The sequence below is a fragment of the Engystomops pustulosus genome, chromosome 6 (assembly GCF_040894005.1).
Source record: "Engystomops pustulosus chromosome 6, aEngPut4.maternal, whole genome shotgun sequence".
Taxonomy (NCBI): Eukaryota; Metazoa; Chordata; class Amphibia; order Anura; family Leptodactylidae; genus Engystomops; species Engystomops pustulosus.
The window spans coordinates 186,438,843-186,458,434 of NC_092416.1; the positions used below are offsets into that span (position 1 = coordinate 186,438,843).

The 19,592-nt window shown below is 50.4% G+C and overlaps 1 protein-coding gene across 1 annotated transcript in view; it reads left to right on the forward strand.

The window, feature by feature from the left end:
* DNAH9 (dynein axonemal heavy chain 9) overlaps window positions 1-19,592 on the forward strand; it is a 233,304-nt gene that overhangs the window by 111,428 nt on the left and 102,284 nt on the right. Inside the window, exons 31-37 of the mRNA XM_072113597.1 lie at window positions 1,320-1,530; window positions 3,404-3,531; window positions 3,911-4,019; window positions 4,493-4,640; window positions 8,158-8,332; window positions 14,863-15,036; window positions 18,021-18,228. Coding sequence (XP_071969698.1) covers window positions 1,320-1,530; window positions 3,404-3,531; window positions 3,911-4,019; window positions 4,493-4,640; window positions 8,158-8,332; window positions 14,863-15,036; window positions 18,021-18,228 — 1,153 coding nt within the window. The remainder of the gene's footprint in view (window positions 1-1,319; window positions 1,531-3,403; window positions 3,532-3,910; window positions 4,020-4,492; window positions 4,641-8,157; window positions 8,333-14,862; window positions 15,037-18,020; window positions 18,229-19,592) is intronic.

Here is a 19,592-nt window from a genome sequence, read left to right on the forward strand (position 1 = left end):
AGTATAGTGCCCCCCTCAGTGATCACAGTACAGTATAGTGCCCCCCTCAGTGACCACAGTACAGTATAGTGCCCCCCTCAGTGACCACAGTACAGCCTAGTGCCCCGTCAGTGATCACAGTACAGTATAGTGCCCCCCTCAGTGACCACAGTACAGTATAGTGCCCCCCTCAGTGACCACAGCACAGTATAATGCCCCCCTCAGTGACCACAGTACAGTATAGTGTCCTCTCAGTGACCACAGTACAGTATAGTGCCCCCCTCAGTGACCACAGTACAGTATAGTGCCCCCTCAGTGACCACAGTACAGTATAGTGCCCCCCTCAGTGACCACAGTACAGTATAGTGCCCCCCTCAGTGATCACAGTACATTATAGTGCCCCCCTCAGTGACCACAGTACAGTATAGTACCCCCCTCAGTGACCACAGTACAGTATAGTGCCCCCCTCAGTGATCACAGTACAGTATAGTGCCCCCCTCAGTGACCACAGTACAGTATAGTGCCCCCCTCAGTGACCACAGTACAGCCTAGTGCCCCGTCAGTGATCACAGTACAGTATAGTGCCCCCCTCAGTGACCACAGTACAGTATAGTGCCCCCCTCAGTGACCACAGCACAGTATAATGCCCCCCTCAGTGACCACAGTACAGTATAGTGCCCCCCTCAGTGACCACAGTACAGCCTAGTGCCCCGTCAGTGATCACAGTACAGTATAGTGCCCCCCTCAGTGATCACAGTACAGTATAGTGCCCCCCTCAGTGATCACAGTACAGTATAGTGCCCCCCTCAGTGACCACAGTACAGTATAGTGCTCCCCTCAGTGATCACAGTACAGTATAGTGCCCCCCTCAGTGACCACAGTACAGTATACTGCCCCCCCTCAGTGACCACAGTACAGTATAGTGCCCCCTCAGTGATCACAGTACAGTATAGTGCCCCCCTCAGTGACCACAGTACAGTATACTGCCCCCCTCAGTGATCACAGTACAGTATAGTGCCCCCCTCAGTGACCACAGTACATTATAGTGCCCCCCTCAGTGACCACAGTACAGTATAATGCCCCCCTCAGTGACCACAGTACAGTATAATGCCCCCCTCAGTGACCACAGTACAGTATAGTGCCCCCCTCAGTGACCACAGTACAGTATAGTGCCCCCCTCAGTGATCACAGTACAGTATAGTGCCCCCCTCAGTGATCACAGTACAGTATAATGCCCCCTCAGTGACCACAGTACAGTATAATGATCCCCAGTATATACACTGTATATATAAGGTGCCTTCCTTGGAGTGACTCAGTATGATGACACTTTCTCCCTGTAGGTCGTCCAGCTGGAGGAGTTACTGGCCGTTCGTCATTCTGTGTTCATCGTAGGAAATGCCGGAACCGGGAAATCTCAGGTGCTGAAATCCCTGAACAAGACCTACCAGATCATGAAGAGGCGCCCTGTGTGGACCGACCTCAACCCCAAAGCTGTCACCAATGATGAACTTTTTGGCATTATAAATCCATCCACACGGGAGTGGAAAGACGGTGAGTGCCGAGTACACACCAGAAAAGACAGGACCGGGGATGTATGTATGGCTGGAACATCACTGGAACATGCACTGTAGAGGGGAATACATGGTACAGTAAAGGGGAAAACATGGCACCGTAGAGGGGAAAACATGGCACCATACAGGGGAACTCATGGCACCATACAGGGGAACTCATGGCACCATACAGGGGAATACATGGCACCATAGAGGGGAACTCATGGCACCATACAGGGGAATACATGGCACCATACAGGGGAATACATGGCACCATACAGGGGAACTCATGGCACCATACAGGGGAATACATGGCACCATACAGGGGAATACATGGCACCATACAGGGGAACTCATGGCACCATAGAGGGGAATACATGGCACCATAGAGGGGAATACATGGCACCATACAGGGGAACTCATGGCACCATACAGGGGAATACATGGCACCATAGAGGGGAACTCATGGCACCATACAGGGGAATACATGGCACCATACAGGGGAATACATGGCACCATACAGGGGAATACATGGCACCATACAGGGGAATACATGGCACCATACAGGGGAATACAGGGCACCATACAGGGGAATACACGGCACCATAGAGGGGAACTCATGGCACCTTTGGGCGGAATACAGGGCACCATACAGCGGAACTCATGGCACCATAGAGGGGAACTCACGGCACCGTAGAGGGGAACTCATGGCACCGTAGAGGGGAACTCACGGCACCGTAGAGGGGAACTCATGGCACCATAGAGGGGAACTCCTGGCACCATAGAGGGGAACTCATGGCACCATAGAGGGGAACTCATGGCACCGTAGAGGGGAACTCACGGCACCGTAGAGGGGAACTCATGGCACCATAGAGGTGAACTCATGGCACCATAGAGGGGAACTCATGGCACCATAGAGGGGAATACATGGCACCATACAGGGGAACTCATGGCACCATACAGGGGAACTCATGGCACCATAGAGGGGAACTCATGGCACCATAGAGGGGAATACATGGCACCATACAGGGGAACTCATGGCACCATACAGGGGAACTCATGGCACCATACAGGGGAACTCATGGCACCATACAGGGGAACTCATGGCACCATAGAGGGGAATACATGGCACTGTAGAGGGGAACTCATGGCACCATACAGGGGAACTCATGGCACCATACAGGGGAACTCATGGCACCATAGAGGGGAATACATTGCACCATACAGGGGAACTCATGGCACCATACAGGGGAACTCATGGGACCATAGAGGGGAATACATGGCACCATAGAGGGGAACTCACGGCACCATACAGGGGAATACATGGCACCATACAGGGGAATACATGGCACCATACAGGGGAATACATGGCACCATACAGGGGAACTCATGGCACCATAGAGGGGAATACATGGCACCATAGAGGGGAACTCACGGCACCGTAGAGGGGAACTCATGGCACCATAGAGGGGAACTCATGGCACCATAGAGGGGAACTCATGGCACCATACAGGGCCACACATGGCACCATAGAGGGGAACTCATGGCACCATACAGGGCCACACATGGCAGGGTAGAGGGCCACACATGGCACAGTAGAGGGCCACACATGGCACAGTAGAGGGGAGCACATGGCACAGTAGAGGGGAGCACATGGCACAGTAGAGGGGAGCACATGGCACAGTAGAGGGGCACATGGCACAGTAGAGGGGAGCACATGGCAGCGATGGTGACATTTTTGGGTACACATAAAGGTTGCATGATATTAAACACGGTCTGAGATTTCCAGTTCTATCTCCAGGTTCTGCAGATGAGATTGGGGAGAGGACGGTCTGACCCCGGAGGCCGCCATTAATATTCTGTATGTGTTGTAGGTCTGTTTTCCTCAATCATGCGTGAACTGGCCAACATTACACATGATGGACCCAAGTGGATAGTGCTTGATGGAGATATTGATCCAATGTGGATCGAGTCCTTGAATACAGTCATGGATGATAATAAGGTGCGTGAAAGGGAACAGTCCGGATGTGCACCGCACAACCCAGCCGCCTCCACTATCACATGGAAATAGATGGTGCTCGTATCTGAACTGATGTGCTCTGGAATATGCACATTAATAATGATCCATAATAATAGGAGGTTTTAAGTGTGGGGGTCTATTAGGTCCAAAATGACTAACAAAGCATTACTAGCGCTGGATTGGAGCTGAAACCTACTAACGTGGCCACAAAACTAATGTTTGTGCAATCAGACGTCTAGTGCATCGGGGGCGGGGTCTTCTTTGCTTAAAGGCAATCCTGAGTGTTGTTGATGCTGTGCATGGAGGGGGCATACAATGCGGCTCTAATGGGGGGGGTTCTCCTGTTTTGTTCCTCTCTTAGGTTTTAACCCTTGCCAGTAATGAGCGAATCCCACTGAATCCGACCATGAGGCTGGTGTTTGAGATCAGCCACCTGAGGACGGCCACGCCTGCCACGGTCTCCAGAGCAGGTAAAGCCACGTGCAGGATTGCACACGTGTACAGTTGTATCACATATATAACACATAGATGACTGGTTGTGAGCATGATACACAACGCTACAATGTGTCAGTGGAGGAAAATCCATCTACCACATAGAGGATTGTCCACACTGGATGCAATTGTAACAAACTCTCAGCTGTAAGATTGCACAATGAAGACTGTGCTGATGAAGTCTATTAGACGTGTGCCGAAGGTTTCATTTCCCATTGATCCCAATCGATAAATCCTACGATCTCCCGCAGCAGACATTAGGATGATCCATCGGCCGTCCTGCGGAGCATTTCCTGCTGACCCTCAGCAGTTCTATAGAGAAGTCCGGCTCCGTGTCTCGGGCAGTGCCAGGGGATCAGTATATATATATATATATATACACTGTGCGCTGTGCAGGAATCTCGCTCCAATCCGCCCTAAGATTTGCAATGACTATAACTCTCACCTGCAGGAATCCTGTACATCAACCCCGCAGACCTGGGCTGGAACCCCCCAGTCACCAGCTGGATAGACAAGCGGGAGGTCCAGTCTGAGAGAGCCAACCTGACCATTCTGTTTGACAAGTACCTACCCATGTGCTTAGACACTCTCAGGACAAGGTAAGTGCCCTCCCGCAGCGCAGAGTATTTCAGTGTGCTATAGGCAAGGTGTTGGCTACTCGTGTGACTATGCAGACTGAGGCCAATGTCATGTATTGTCCCTGCTGCTACTTACAACACACAACTTACATATCTCTGCAGTAACAATGCAAAACACTGGCCACAGAGAGCACAGAGCACAGCAGTGTGAGGTCTGATTACACATCTCTGCAGTAACAATGCAAAACACTGGCCACAGAGAGCACAGAGCACAGCAGTGTGAGGTCTGATTACACATCTCTCCAGGGACAATACATAACACTGGCTGTAGAGAGCACAGAGCACAGCAGTGTGAGGTCTGATTACACATCTCTCCAGGGACAGTACATAACACTGGCTGCAGAGAGCACAGAGCACAGCAGTGTGAGGTCTGATTACATATCTCTCCAGGGACAATACATAACACTGGCTGCAGAGAGCACAGAGCACAGCAGTGTGAGGTCTGATTACACATCTCTCCAGGGACAATACATAACACTGGCTGCAGAGAGCACATAGCACAGCAGTGTGAGGTCTGATTACACATCTCTCCAGGGACAATACATAACACTGGCTGCAGAGAGCACAGAGCACAGCAGTGTGAGGTCTGATTACACATCTCTCCAGGGACAATACATAACACTGGCTGCAGAGAGCACATAGCACAGCAGTGTGAGGTCTGATTACACATCTCTCCAGGGACAATACATAACACAGGCTGCAGAGAGCACAGAGCACAGCAGTGTGAGGTCTGATTACACATCTCTCCAGGGACAATACATAACACTGGCTGCAGAGAGCACAGAGCACAGCAGTGTGAGGTCTGATTACACATCTCTCCAGGGACAATACATAACACTGGCTGCAGAGAGCACAGAGCACAGCAGTGTGAGGTCTGATTACACATCTCTCCAGGGACAATACATAACACTGGCTGCAGAGAGCACAGAGCACAGCAGTGTGAGGTCTGATTACACATCTCTCCAGGGACAATACATAACACTGGCTGCAGAGAGCACAGAGCACAGCAGTGTGAGGTCTGATTACACATCTCTCCAGGGACAGTACATAACACTGGCTGCAGAGAGCACAGAGCATAGCAGTGTGAGGTCTGATTACACATCTCTCCAGGGACCATACATAACACTGGCTGCACAGAGCACAGCAGTGTGAGGTATGATTACTCATCTCTCCAGGGACAATACATAACAGCGGCTGCAGTATGGTGGCACCTGCCTCTGTCAGTGCATTGTGAGTGATAATATTTAATCAAATTTCTACTGTCACCCCCCGCCACCTTCATGGGCGCCGCTCAGGTGCTCTCTACTGGCTGTGGGTGAATTGACAATGATCTGCACTAGTGATCAAGACACAGAGGGTTTCCTGTTCCTTTTAGTCCCTCTGCACATCCCCCTCATGTATGTGTGTGGGGGGACACATCCCCCTCATGTATAAGTGTGGGGGGACACATCCCCCTCATGTATAAGTGTGGGGGGACACATCCTCCTCATGTATAAGTGTGGGGGGACACATCCTCCTCATGTATAAGTGTGGGGGGACACATCCCCCTCATGTATAAGTGTGGGGGGGGACACATCCTCCTCATGTATAAGTGTTGGGGGAAGCATCCTCCTCATGTATAAGTGCGGGGGGAAGCATCCTCCTCATGTATAAGTGCGGGGACACACATCCTCCTCATGTATAAGTGTGGGGGGACACATCCTCCTCATGTATAAGTGCGGGGGGACACATCCTCCTCATGTATAAGTGTGGGGGGGACACATCCTCCTCATGTATAAGTGTGGGGGGACACATCCTCCTCATGTATAAGTGTGGGGGGACACATCCTCCTCATGTATAAGTGCGGGGGGACACATCCTCCTCATGTATAAGTGCGGGGGGACACATCCTCCTCATGTATAAGTGCGGGGGGACACATCCTCCTCATGTATAAGTGTGGGGGGACACATCCTCCTCATGTATAAGTGTGGGGGGGGACACATCCTCCTCATGTATAAGTGTGGGGGGACACATCCTCCTCATGTATAAGTGTGGGGGGGGACACATCCTCCTCATGTATAAGTGTTGGGGGAAGCATCCTCCTCATGTATAAGTGCGGGGGGACACATCCTCCTCATGTATAAGTGCGGGGGGACACATCCTCCTCATGTATAAGTGTGGGGGGACACATCCTCCTCATGTATAAGTGTGGGGGGGGACACATCCTCCTCATGTATAAGTGTGGGGGGACACATCCTCCTCATGTATAAGTGTGGGGGGGGACACATCCTCCTCATGTATAAGTGTGGGGGGACACATCCTCCTCATGTATAAGTGTGGGGGGGGACACATCCTCCTCATGTATAAGTGCGGGGGGACACATCCTCCTCATGTATAAGTGTGGGGGGACACATCCTCCTCATGTATAAGTGTGGGGGGACACATCCTCCTCATGTATAAGTGTGGGGGGACACATCCTCCTCATGTATAAGTGTGGGGGGACACATCCTCCTCATGTATAAGTGTGGGGGGACACATCCTCCTCATGTATAAGTGTGGGGGGACACATCCTCCTCATGTATAAGTGTGGGGGGACACATCCTCCTCATGTATAAGTGTGGGGGGACACATCCTCCTCATGTATAAGTGCGGGGGGGGGGGGGGGGGGAGTGATGGCCGCTGGGCGGCTTCAGGCTGCAGATAACAGGATGCAGATTAATTAGCTTCTCTTTCTTATTCCTCGGCACAGCGGGAACGTGCACATAAGAGAAATAATCATCAGGCTCCGCCGCGTTTCCCATTTTTCATGCCTTTGGAGTTTGTATCAATAAATCAGATCTGTGAACACGGACACCTGTTCTCGGAGCGCAGCGCGCGTCACCGGACATACGCCGAGTACGGCTCCAGCGCATTTCTGTGCAGAGATGAGAAGCCAAACATCTGATTATTGTTTCCTCCTACAAAATCTCCTCCTGTAATGTCGCCTTTACAAGGTCCTGTATACTAAGCTGCGGAAATCTGCAAATAATCACATCTAATTGTCCTTAAAGGGAAAAGCTGATGCAAAAGTGCAGCCAGTGTTAGTGTCCCAATGTTAGAGATGAGTCATCAGACCTTTGTGTTTGTTGTTAGTAGCAGCAGAACTGTGAAATATGGATTTATATACCATGGTTATAGCTTCTGTGTGTGTGTCCTCACACTGCTGTGCTCTTATCTCTCTGCGGTGTCGGGTATTGTCTCTGGAGAGATTAGTAACCTGACCTTTATTTATGTTGGTAGTAGCAGCAGGACTGTGAAATATGGATTTATGTTCCAGGAATGTAACTTCCTAGTGCTCTGGGGGCACATCCTCACACTGCTGTGCTTCTGCTCTGAGTACAGGCTTCTTATTGGAGCTGTCACTCAGAGCATGGGATACACTTATCAAGAGTTCTGAAAGGATTTTAGAATTTGATTATTTTGTATAATATATATATATTTGTATATTTCTACTGACCAGATTCAAGAAGATCATCCCGATCCCGGAGCAGAGCATGGTGCAGATGTTGTGTTATCTCCTGGAGTGTCTCCTGACCAAAGAGAACACCCCCCCGGACTGCCCCAAGGAGCTGTATGAGCTGTACTTTGTCTTTGCTGCGGTTTGGGCCTTCGGAGGAGCCATGTTCCAGGATCAGGTACTGAGCGCTCATCTACAAAGCCCAGTCTGTACATCTGAGGGTCCTACCAGAGCCATGAGGGCACCACGTGTATAGTGTGCAGCATAGGACAATGCTGGGGACATGATGGACCCACACTGCAGGACTGACATCCATTCCAGGGGGACTCCACATTTACATATCCAGGACCCATTGTACCAAATGCAAAGCGACTTCACATGGATATATGTGTCCTACAAAGGAATGCTGGGGGCAACAGTATCTGCTCTTATCCTGTATATATGGGCACAGCACTGCACTACTACTCCTATCCTCTATATATGGCACAGCACAGTACTACTACTCCTATCCTCTATATATGGGCACAGCACAGTACTACTACTCCTATCCTCTATATATGGCACAGCACAGTACTACTACTCCTATCCTCTATATATGGCACAGCACAGTACTACTACTCCTATCCTGTATATACTATGGGAACAGCACAGTACTACTACTCCTATCTTGTATATATGGGCACAGCACAGCACAGTACTACTACTCCTATCCTGTATATATGGGCACAGCACAGTACTACTACTCCTATCCTGTATATATGGGCACAGCACAGTACTACTACTCCTATCCTGTACATATGGGCACAGCACAGTACTACTACTCCTATCCTGTATATATGGGCACAGCACAGTACTACTACTCCTATCCTGTATATATGGGCACAGCACAGTACTACTACTCCTATTCTGTATATATGGGCACAGCACAGTACTACTACTCCTATCCTGTATATATGGGCACAGTACTACTACTCCTATCCTGTATATATGGGCACAGTACTACAACTCCTATTGTGTATATATGGGCACAGCACAGTACTACTACAACTATCCTGTGTATATGGGCACAGCACAGTACTACTACTCCTACCCTGTATATATAGGTACAGTACAGTACTACTACTCCTATCCTGTATATATGGACACAGCATAGTACTACTACTCCTATCCTGTATATATGGGTACAGCACAGTACTACTACTCCTATCCTGTATATATGGGTACAGCACAGTACTACTACTCCTATCCTGTATATATGGGTACAGCACAGTACTACTACTCCTATCCTGTATATAGCACAGTACTGTACTACTCCTCCCCTGTATACAGCACAGTACTGTACTACTCCTCCCCTGTATACAGCACAGTACTGTACTACTCCTCCCCTGTATACAGCACAGTACTGTACTACTCCTCCCCTGTATACAGCACAGTACTGTACTACTCCTCCCCTGTATACAGCACAGTACTGTACTACTCCTCCTATCCTGTATATAGCACAGTACTGTACTACTCCTCCCCTGTATACAGCACAGTACTGTACTCCTCCTCCCCTGTATATAGCACAGTACTGTACTCCTCCTCCCCTGTATACAGCACAGTACTACTCCTCCCCTGTATACAGCACAGTACTACTCCTCCCCTGTATACAGCACAGTACTGTACTACTCCTCCCCTGTATACAGCACAGTACTGTACTCCTCCTCCCCTGTATATAGCACAGTACTGTACTCCTCCTCCCCTGTATACAGCACAGTACTGTACTACTCCTCCCCTGTATACAGCACAGTACTGTACTACTCCTCCCCTGTATACAGCACAGTACACCCTGTTCCCTGCTCTCCCTGTGTCCGGCTGATGTGTCACCCCCGGCTCTTGTATCCTGCACATTAGTAATATATCTGGTGTATCCGGGGCCGGCGCTGAGCTTGTTCCTAATTCCATTGTCTTCCAGCGTCGGCGAATGTTTTACGGCTTGTTCAGAAGTAACCTAGAGGCAACGCCAGGCCGCGGTCTAGACGCGAGGTCATTGGCTGCTTACAATCTAGAAGAATGATGGGGATTATAGGAAGTGGCGGATAGGATTTCCATTCAGCCGCGCGTTCTCCTCCGCCGCCAAACGCAACATTAATCCAGGGGCCGAATAGAGATAATGGGATTACAGGAGGAGGCAGAGGAGGCAGATGTGAGAAGAAGACGTCACCTCCAGGTCACATGACACTAATTGGCGCCAAATCCCTCTCCTTAAAGGGACACATCACAGACTAGTGACTCGTACTGTACACATAATCTCTGTAAATTATACATGATATCCTATCCGTCACCCCTCTCCCCAGTGATGATGAATCTATAGGCACCCCTCTCCCCAGTGATGACGAGTCTATAGACACCCCTCTCTCCAGTGATGACGAGTCTATAGACACCCCTCTCCCCAGTGATGATGAATCTATAGGCACCCCTCTCCCCAGTGATGACGAGTCTATAGACACCCCTCTCCCCAGTGATGACGAGTCTATAGACACCCCTCTCTCCAGTGATGACGAGTCTATAGACACCCCTCTCCTCAGTGATTATGAGTCTATAGACACCCCTCTCCTCAGTGATTATGAGTCTATAGACACCCCTCTCCCCAGTGATGACGAGTCTATAGACACCCCTCTCCCCAGTGATGACGAGTCTATAGACACCCCTCTCCCCAGTGATTATGAGTCTATAGACACCCCTCTCCCCAGTGATGACGAGTCTATAGGCACCCCTCTCCCCAGTGATGACGAGTCTATAGACACCCCTCTCCCTAGTGATGATGAGTCTATAGACACCCCTCTCTCCAGTGATGATGAGTCTATAGACACCCCTCTCCCCAGTGATGACGAGTCTATAGACACCCCTCTCCCTAGTGATGATGAGTCTATAGGCACCCCTCTCTCCAGTGATGATGAGTCTATAGACACCCCTCTCCCCAGTGATGATGAGTCTATAGACACCCCTCTCCTCAGTGATTATGAGTCTATAGACACCCCTCTCCCCAGTGATGACGAGTCTATAGACACCCCTCTCCCCAGTGATGATGAGTCTATAGACACCCCTCTCCCTAGTGATGACGAGTCTATAGACACCCCTCTCTCCAGTGATGATGAGTCTATAGACACCCCTCTCCCCAGTGATGATGAGTCTATAGACACCCCTCTCCCTAGTGATGACGAGTCTATAGACACCCCTCTCCTCAGTGATGATGAGTCTATAGGCACCCCTCTCCCTAGTGATGATGAGTCTATAGACACCCCTCTCTCCAGTGATGATGAGTCTATAGGCACCCCTCTCCCTAGTGATGATGAGTCTATAGACACCCCTCTCTCCAGTGATGATGAGTCTATAGGCACCCCTCTCCCTAGTGATGATGAGTCTATAGACACCCCTCTCCCCAGTGATGATGAATCTATAGGCACCCCTCTCTCCAGTGATGATGAGTCTATAGACACCCCTCTCCCCAGTGATGATGAGTCTATAGACACCCCTCTCCCTAGTGATGACGAGTCTATAGACACCCCTCTCTCCAGTGATGATGAGTCTATAGACACCCCTCTCCCCAGTGATGATGAGTCTATAGACACCCCTCTCCTCAGTGATGATGAGTCTATAGGCACCCCTCTCCCTAGTGATGATGAGTCTATAGACACCCCTCTCTCCAGTGATGATGAGTCTATAGGCACCCCTCTCCCTAGTGATGATGAGTCTATAGACACCCCTCTCTCCAGTGATGATGAGTCTATAGACACCCCTCTCCCCAGTGATGATGAGTCTATAGGCACCCCTCTCCCCAGTGATGATGAGTCTATAGACACCCCTCTCCCCAGTGATGATGAGTCTATAGGCACCCCTCTCCCCAGTGATGATGAGTCTATAGACACCCCTCTCCCCAGTGATGATGGATCTATAGGCACCCCTCTCCCCAGTGATTATGAGTCTATAGGCACCCCCTCCCCAGTAATGATGGATCTATAGACACCCCTCTCCCCAGTGATGATGAGTCTATAGGCACCCCTCTCCCCAGTGATGATGAGTCTATAGGCACCCCTCTCCCCAGTGATGATGGATCTATAGGCACCCCCTCCCCAGTAATGATGAGTGTATAGACACCCCTCTCCCCAGTGATGATGAGTTTATAGGCACCCCTCTCCCCAGTGATGATGAATCTATAGGCACCCCCTCCCCAGTAATGATGGATCTATAGGCACCCCTCTCCTCAGTGATGATGAATTTATAGGCACCCCCTCCCCAGTAATGATGGATCTATAGGCACCCCTCTCCTCAGTAATGACGAGTCTATAAACACCCCTCTCCCCAGTGATGACGAATCTATAGGCACCCCTCTCCCCAGTGATGATGAGTGTATAGACACCCCTCTCCCCAGTGATGACGAGTCTATAGACACCCCTCTCCCCAGTGATGACGAGTCTATAGACACCCCTCTCCCTTGTGATGACGAGTCTATAGACACCCCTCTCCCTAGTGATGACGAGTCTATAGACACCCCTCTCCCCAGTGATGACGAGTCTATAGACACCCCTCTCTCCAGTGATGACGAGTCTATAGACACCCCTCTCCCCAGTGATGACGAGTCTATAGACACCCCTCTCCCTTGTGATGACGAGTCTATAGACACCCCTCTCCCTAGTGATGACGAGTCTATAGACACCCCTCTCCCCAGTGATGACGAGTCTATAGACACCCCTCTCCCCAGTGATGACGAGTCTATAGACACCCCTCTCCCTAGTGATGACGAATCTATAGGCACCCCTCTCTCCAGTGATGATGAGTCTATAGACACCCCTCTCCCCAGTGATGATGAGTCTATAGACACCCCTCTCCCCAGTGATGACGAGTCTATAGGCACCCTTCTCCCCAGTGATGACGAATCTATAGGCACCCCTCTCTCCAGTGATGATGAGTCTATAGACACCCCTCTCCCCAGTGATGACGAGTCTATAGACACCCCTCTCCCTAGTGATGACTAGTCTATAGACACCCCTCTCCCCAGTGATGATGAGTCTATAGACACCCCTCTCCCTAGTGATGACTAGTCTATAGGCACCCCTCTCCCCAGTGATGACGAGTCTATAGGCACCCTTCTCCCCAGTGATGACGAATCTATAGGCACCCCTCTCTCCAGTGATGATGAATCTATAGGCACCCCTCTCTCCAGTGATGATGGATCTATAGGCACCCCTCTCTCCAGTGATGATGAGTCTATAGGCACCCCTCTCCCCAGTGATGACGAGTCTATAGGCACCCTTCTCCCCAGTGATGACGAATCTATAGGCACCCCTCTCCTCAGTGATGATGAGTGTATAGACACCCCTCTCCCCAGTGATGACGAATCTATAGGCACCCCCTCCCCAGTGATGATGAATCTATAGGCACCCCTCTCCCCAGTGATGATGAATCTATAGGCACCCCTCTCCCCAGTGATGATGAGTGTATAGACACCCCTCTCCCCAGTGATGATGAGTGTATAGGCACCCCCTCCCCAGTGATGATGAGTGTATAGGCACCCCTCTCCCCAGTGATGATGAGTGTATAGGCACCCCTCTCCCCAGTGATGATGGATCTATAGGCACCCCTCTCCCCAGTGATGATGGATCTATAGGCACCCCCTCCCCAGTGATGATGAGTGTATAGGCACCCCTCTCCCCAGTGATGATGAGTGTATAGACACCCCTCTCCCCAGTGATGATGAGTGTATAGGCACCCCTCTCCCCAGTGATGATGGATCTATAGGCACCCCTCTCCCCAGTGATGATGGATCTATAGGCACCCCTCTCCCCAGTGATGATGGATCTATAGGCACCCCTCTCCCCAGTGATGATGGATCTATAGGCACCCCTCTCCCCAGTGATGATGGATCTATAGGCACCCCTCTCCCCAGTGATGATGGATCTATAGGCACCCCTCTCCTCAGTGATGATGGATCTATAGGCACCCCTCTCCCCAGTGATGATGAGTCTATAGGCACCCATCTCCCCAGTGTTATGAATCTATAGGCACCCCTCTCCCCAGTGATGATGGATCTATAGGCACCCCTCTCCCCAGTGATGATGAGTGTATAGACACCCCTCTCCCCAGTGATGATGAGTGTATAGGCACCCCTCTCCACAGTGATGATGGATCTATAGGCACCTGCATTTTGTGATTCCCCTCCACCCCATACCTCTCCTCCTCCTGCTTCACCTGGGATTACATGTGAAAAGAAAGAAAAAAAAAAGATTTCTTCCCAGCTTCGCTTCTCCCCGTGGATCGGCTCATTTCACTTCTTAGCTTTAGGTGTTAATCTCTCGCCAAACCATGAAATCAATAATAAGAAGCTCGCAAATGTCAAGACGTTGTGTAAAAAAGGTTAAAAACCGACTTCTACAAATAAAATCACCGTAAGCCGCGTAGAAGGTCTATATTCTCCGCACCGACCCCCGTAACACCCACATGTGGGGGGGGGGGGTGCATAACCCCTGTCCGGGGTCTCACAGGCTTCAGGCCGCTGGGGTAGATTTGGGTTAGAATTAAGCCAATTATAATCAGTCATTCAGATCAATAAAAAGATGATCATAAAGGGCAAGAACTTTTAGCCAGAAATGGTGGAACATTGTGTTTCTCATTACATAAAGCCTTGGGATTCTGCTCTGTGACTGATGATCTTCCTCTTCTCTCCCGCAGCTCATCGACTACAGAGTGGAGTTCAGCAAATGGTGGATAACAGAATTCAAGACCATCAAGTTCCCCTCCCAGGGCACCGTCTTCGACTATTATATCGACCCAGAAAGCAAGAAGTTTGAGCCGTGGTCTAAACTCATCCCTAAGTTTGAGTTCGACCCAGACATGCCCTTACAGGTTTTATTACTTCCTTAAATATGTTTCCTTCATTCACATCCATAGTAGCTCTTACATTACTCCATTGATATAGATGAAGGAGCTAAATGGTTAAGGGCGTTGTCCAAGTGGCCTCCCGAGTTCTCACTTAAAATATGGACAGGTTTAAAATCAGGTTGCTACCTCTTGAAGTAGTCCCAATGTAGATGACAGCTGGCCCAGGAGTGAGACACAACAGCATGAACAAAAAGGGTGCAGGAAAAGAATAGTCAGGTACAAGGCGAGGTCAGGGCAGCCGGAGTTTAAGTAGAATCAGGACGTAGGTCACGGCTGGCAGCATAGCTATAAAGTCAGAGGCAGAAGAAGGTCATCACAAGACACCACCAGGTTGCAGTTTCTTGAAGTAGTCCAAATGTAGGTGAAGGCTTGCCCAGGATAGAGAGAAAACTATGCAAAGCATCAGGAGGCAGACAAAAGAATAGTCAGGTACAAGCCGAGGTCAGGGTATCCGTAGTTAAATCAGAATCGCTAGTCCCAAAGTAGGTAATAGCTGGCCCAGGATAGAGAGAAAACAATGCAAAGCATCAGGAGGAAGACAGAAGAATAGTCAGGTACAAGGCGAGGTCAGGGCAGCCGGAGTTTAAGTAGAATCAGGACGTAGGTCACGGCTGGCAGCATAGCTATAAAGTCAGAGGCAGAAGAAGGTCATCACAAGACACCACCAGGTTGCAGTTTCTTGAAGTAGTCCAAATGTAGGTGAAGGCTTGCCCAGGATAGAAAGAAAACTATGCATCTGGAGGCAGACAGAAGAATAGTCAGGTACAAGGCGAGGTCAGGGAAGCCGTAGTTAAATCAGAATCGCTAGTCCCAAAGTAGATAATAGCTGGCCCAGGATCATGAGATGATGATGCAAGCACCAGGAGGGAGACGAAACAATAGTCAGGTACAGGGCGAGGTCAGGGCAGCTGAAGTTTAAGCAACATTAACAGTCCCAATGCAGATGTTTGGTGGCCCAGGATCGAGATACAAGTATGCAAAGCACCAGCAGTATCATAAATCAGGCTGAGTCAGTTGGGTAGTATAACTACAAAGCCATCATCAAGCTTAGGGCCAACACAGAAGATCACCAGGTTGCTAGCTTTTAAAGTAGCCCTGATGTAGGTGATTGCTGGCCCAAGATCGAGAGACAATGATGCAAAGTAGCTGGAAGCAGACAAAAGAATAGTCAGGTACAAGCCTAGGTTAGGGCAGCCAGAGTTTAAGCAGGATCGGGGCCAAGGTCAGGTCGGGTAGTACAGATACAAAGTCAGAAACAATCCAACGTCACTACCAGACGACCAGGTTATTACCTCTTGAAGTAGTCCCCACGTCGGTGATACCCGGCTCAGGCAAAAGAATAGTCAGGTACAAGCCGAGGTCAGCAGAGCTGAAGCAAAGTCAGAGACAATACAGGACATCAGGAGGTCAGGAGTCAGGATGAAAAGCCAGGAAAACATTCAGGTACAGGGGAAACAGTCAGTATGGAGGAATGCAGAAGCTCTCCCAGGTGCCCCATATGTAAAGGGGTCACTGGGGACATGAACGTTGGTCCCTTTAAGAAGCTAGGAGCTGGTAAACAAACACTACAGGCCATGGGGTGGGTGAGTCTGAGGGGGCAGAGCTGGTTACCCTCCAGCGCTCCACCAGCTTTCATTAGCTTTACAGCTCTCACTTCTACATTGGAACATGCTCAGTCCAGACACTGAATCAGCAGGGAGTGAGTGACTGCTGCGAGAGCCAAGCAATATGTGACTGCAGCTCTGGATGTGACTACAGTATTACACACCAGATCTGTCAGGATTTACAGAGCCGCTTAACACTTGTTATGTAGATGGAGGCGTTACACAGAGGCATAGATAGCCGGCTCAGCGGATGACCCCTGCCCCCGCCGGCTCCGCGCTGTTGATACACAGTGCATTATTCTCAGCAGGGAAATGATTGGGAAATCTCATTGTATATAGACAACACAGGCGCAGCGCACAATACAGCTGTGCCTCGCTTTATCCTCCCCGACACCGGAATAACGCTGCTCGCAATCCTGAAAGAGAGATGATGAAACGCCAGATTCAGAGCCGGCAGCATTGTGTGTGCAGCACAAAGCCCACGGAGATATCTCCCCGATCACCACCGCATCCACACACGCATCTCTTCTCTTCTGTTTTCCCTTAAAGGGATTGTGTCAGCAGTTTTATGACAGTGTTAGGTATTTAATCAGACCTTTATATGTGTCGTTAGTAGCAGCAGGACTGTGAAATATGGATTTATATTCCAGGATTGTAGTTGGGGCGTGTCCTCACACTGCTGTGCTCTGTGCAGCCAGTGCTAGGTATTCTCCATGGAGTGACGTGTAGTCAGAGCTTTTTATACGTTGTTAGTAGCAGCAGGGCTGTGATATACAGATTTCTATTTTCAAGACTGTAGCTTCCCCAAGTGCACTGGGGTGCGTCCTCACACTGCTGTGCTCTTAGCTCTCTGCAGCCAATTTTAGATATTGTACCTGAATAGATATATAATCAGACCATTGTGAATGTTGTTAGTAGCAGCAGGACTGTGATATATAGAGATTTCTATTTTCAGGATTGTAGCTTCCCCAAGTGCACTGGGGTGTGTCCTCTCCTTCCCTCTGAATAAAATATGTCTTATTTAACCCTATATCTGCTACAGTTGCTCTTAGGAGCAGAGTAGAGGGCATCAAAGCTGTTCAATGTTAAAAACACAGAGCAAAGCAGGGTGAGGACCGGACTACAATTCTGGAATTGAAAACAATTAGTTTTGCCGCTTCCGTCTGTTGTAATAGCTGCAACAAACTTCTGCTACAGCAATTAGTCAGGAGAGAGGTGAAGCACATCAGTGTAGAGAGCTAAGACCACAGCAGTGTGAGGAAACGCTGCAGGTCTATATACTGTGTGTACTGTACCATGTCACATGTTCTGCTTGTAATGACCTTTTCTCTCCGGTTTTGTTAGGCTTGTTTGGTCCACACTACGGAGACTATCCGAGTGCGCTATTTCATGGACAAACTTCTGGATAATAGGAGGCCGGTCATGCTGGTGGGTAACGCGGGCACCGGGAAGTCAGTACTGGTGGGAGAGAAGCTGTCATCCCTGGACCCCGACGAGTATCTCATCAAGAACGTGCCCTTCAACTACTACACCACATCCGCCATGCTGCAAGGTAGTGTCTATGCTGGACCCAAGTGTCACTGTCCCCCCAAGTGTCAGCGTGTCCCTGTCCTGTCCCCCCAAGTGTCAGCATGTCCCTGTCCTGTCCCCCAAGTGTCAGCGTGTCCCTGTCCTGTCCCCCAAGTGTCAGCGTGTCCCTGTCCTGTCCCCCCCAAGTGTCAGCGTGTCCCTGTCCTGTCCCCCCCAAGTGTCAGCGTGTCCCTGTCCTGTCCCCCAAGTGTCAGCGTGTCCCTGTCCTGTCCCCCAGGTGTCAGCGTGTCCCTGTCCTGCCCCCCAAGTATCAGCGTGTCCCTGTCCTGTCCCCCCAAGTGTCAGCGTGTCCCTGTCCTGTCCCCCAGGTGTCAGCGTGTCCCTGTCCTGCCCCCCAAGTATCAGCGTGTCCCTGTCCTGTCCCCCCAAGTGTCAGCGTGTCCCTGTCCTGTCCCCCCAAGTGTCAGCGCATCCCTGTCCTGTCCCCCAAGTGTCAGCGTGTCCCTGTCCTGTCCCCCAAGTGTCAGCGTGTCCCTGTCCTGTCCCCCCAAGTGTCAGCGTGTCCCTGTCCTGTCCTCCCAAGTGTCAGCGTGTCCCTGTCCTGTCCCCCCAAGTGTCAGCGTGTCCCTGTCCTGTCCTCCCAAGTGTCAGCGTGTCCCTGTCCTGTCCCCCAAGTGTCAGCGTGTCCCTGTCCTGTCCCCCCCAAGTGTCAGCGTGTCCCTGTCCTATCCCCCAATTGTCCCCTGTTGTGTACCCCAGCAGCAGAGAAATCCCATGAGTTTGGATGTTGGGTGAATTTGTTATACCCAGTAGATGCAGCAGGGGGCAGTGTTATACAGTGCAGGGTGTGGAACTTAATACATAACAGTCTGTGTTCTGATAAAAATCAGACTCTGATCTTCTTCTACTGTAGCAACAAGCGCTGAGAGGACCTGTATTTTCATATACATCAAACCTCTATAATAGAAAGGTGTCAGGACACACAGGACATGGCAGCTCGCTGTGTATGGGGGTGTAGTCACAGAGAGGTCAGAGCGCCCATGCTGACCCCTGACCACTGCTGGCTATGATAGAAAGGTGTCAGGACACACAGGACATGGCAGCTCGCTGTGTATGGGGGGTGTAGTCACAGAGAGGTCAGAGCGCCCATGCTGACCCCTGACCACTGCTGGCTATGATAGAAAGGTGTCAGGACACACAGGACATGACAGCTCGCTGTGTATGGGGGGTGTAGTCACAGAGGGGTCAGAGCGCCCATGCTGACCCCTGACCACTGCTGGCTATGATAGAAAGGTGTCAGGACACACAGGACATGGCAGCTCGCTGTGTATGGGGGGTGTAGTCACAGAGAGGTCAGAGCGCCCATGCTGACCCCTGACCACTGCT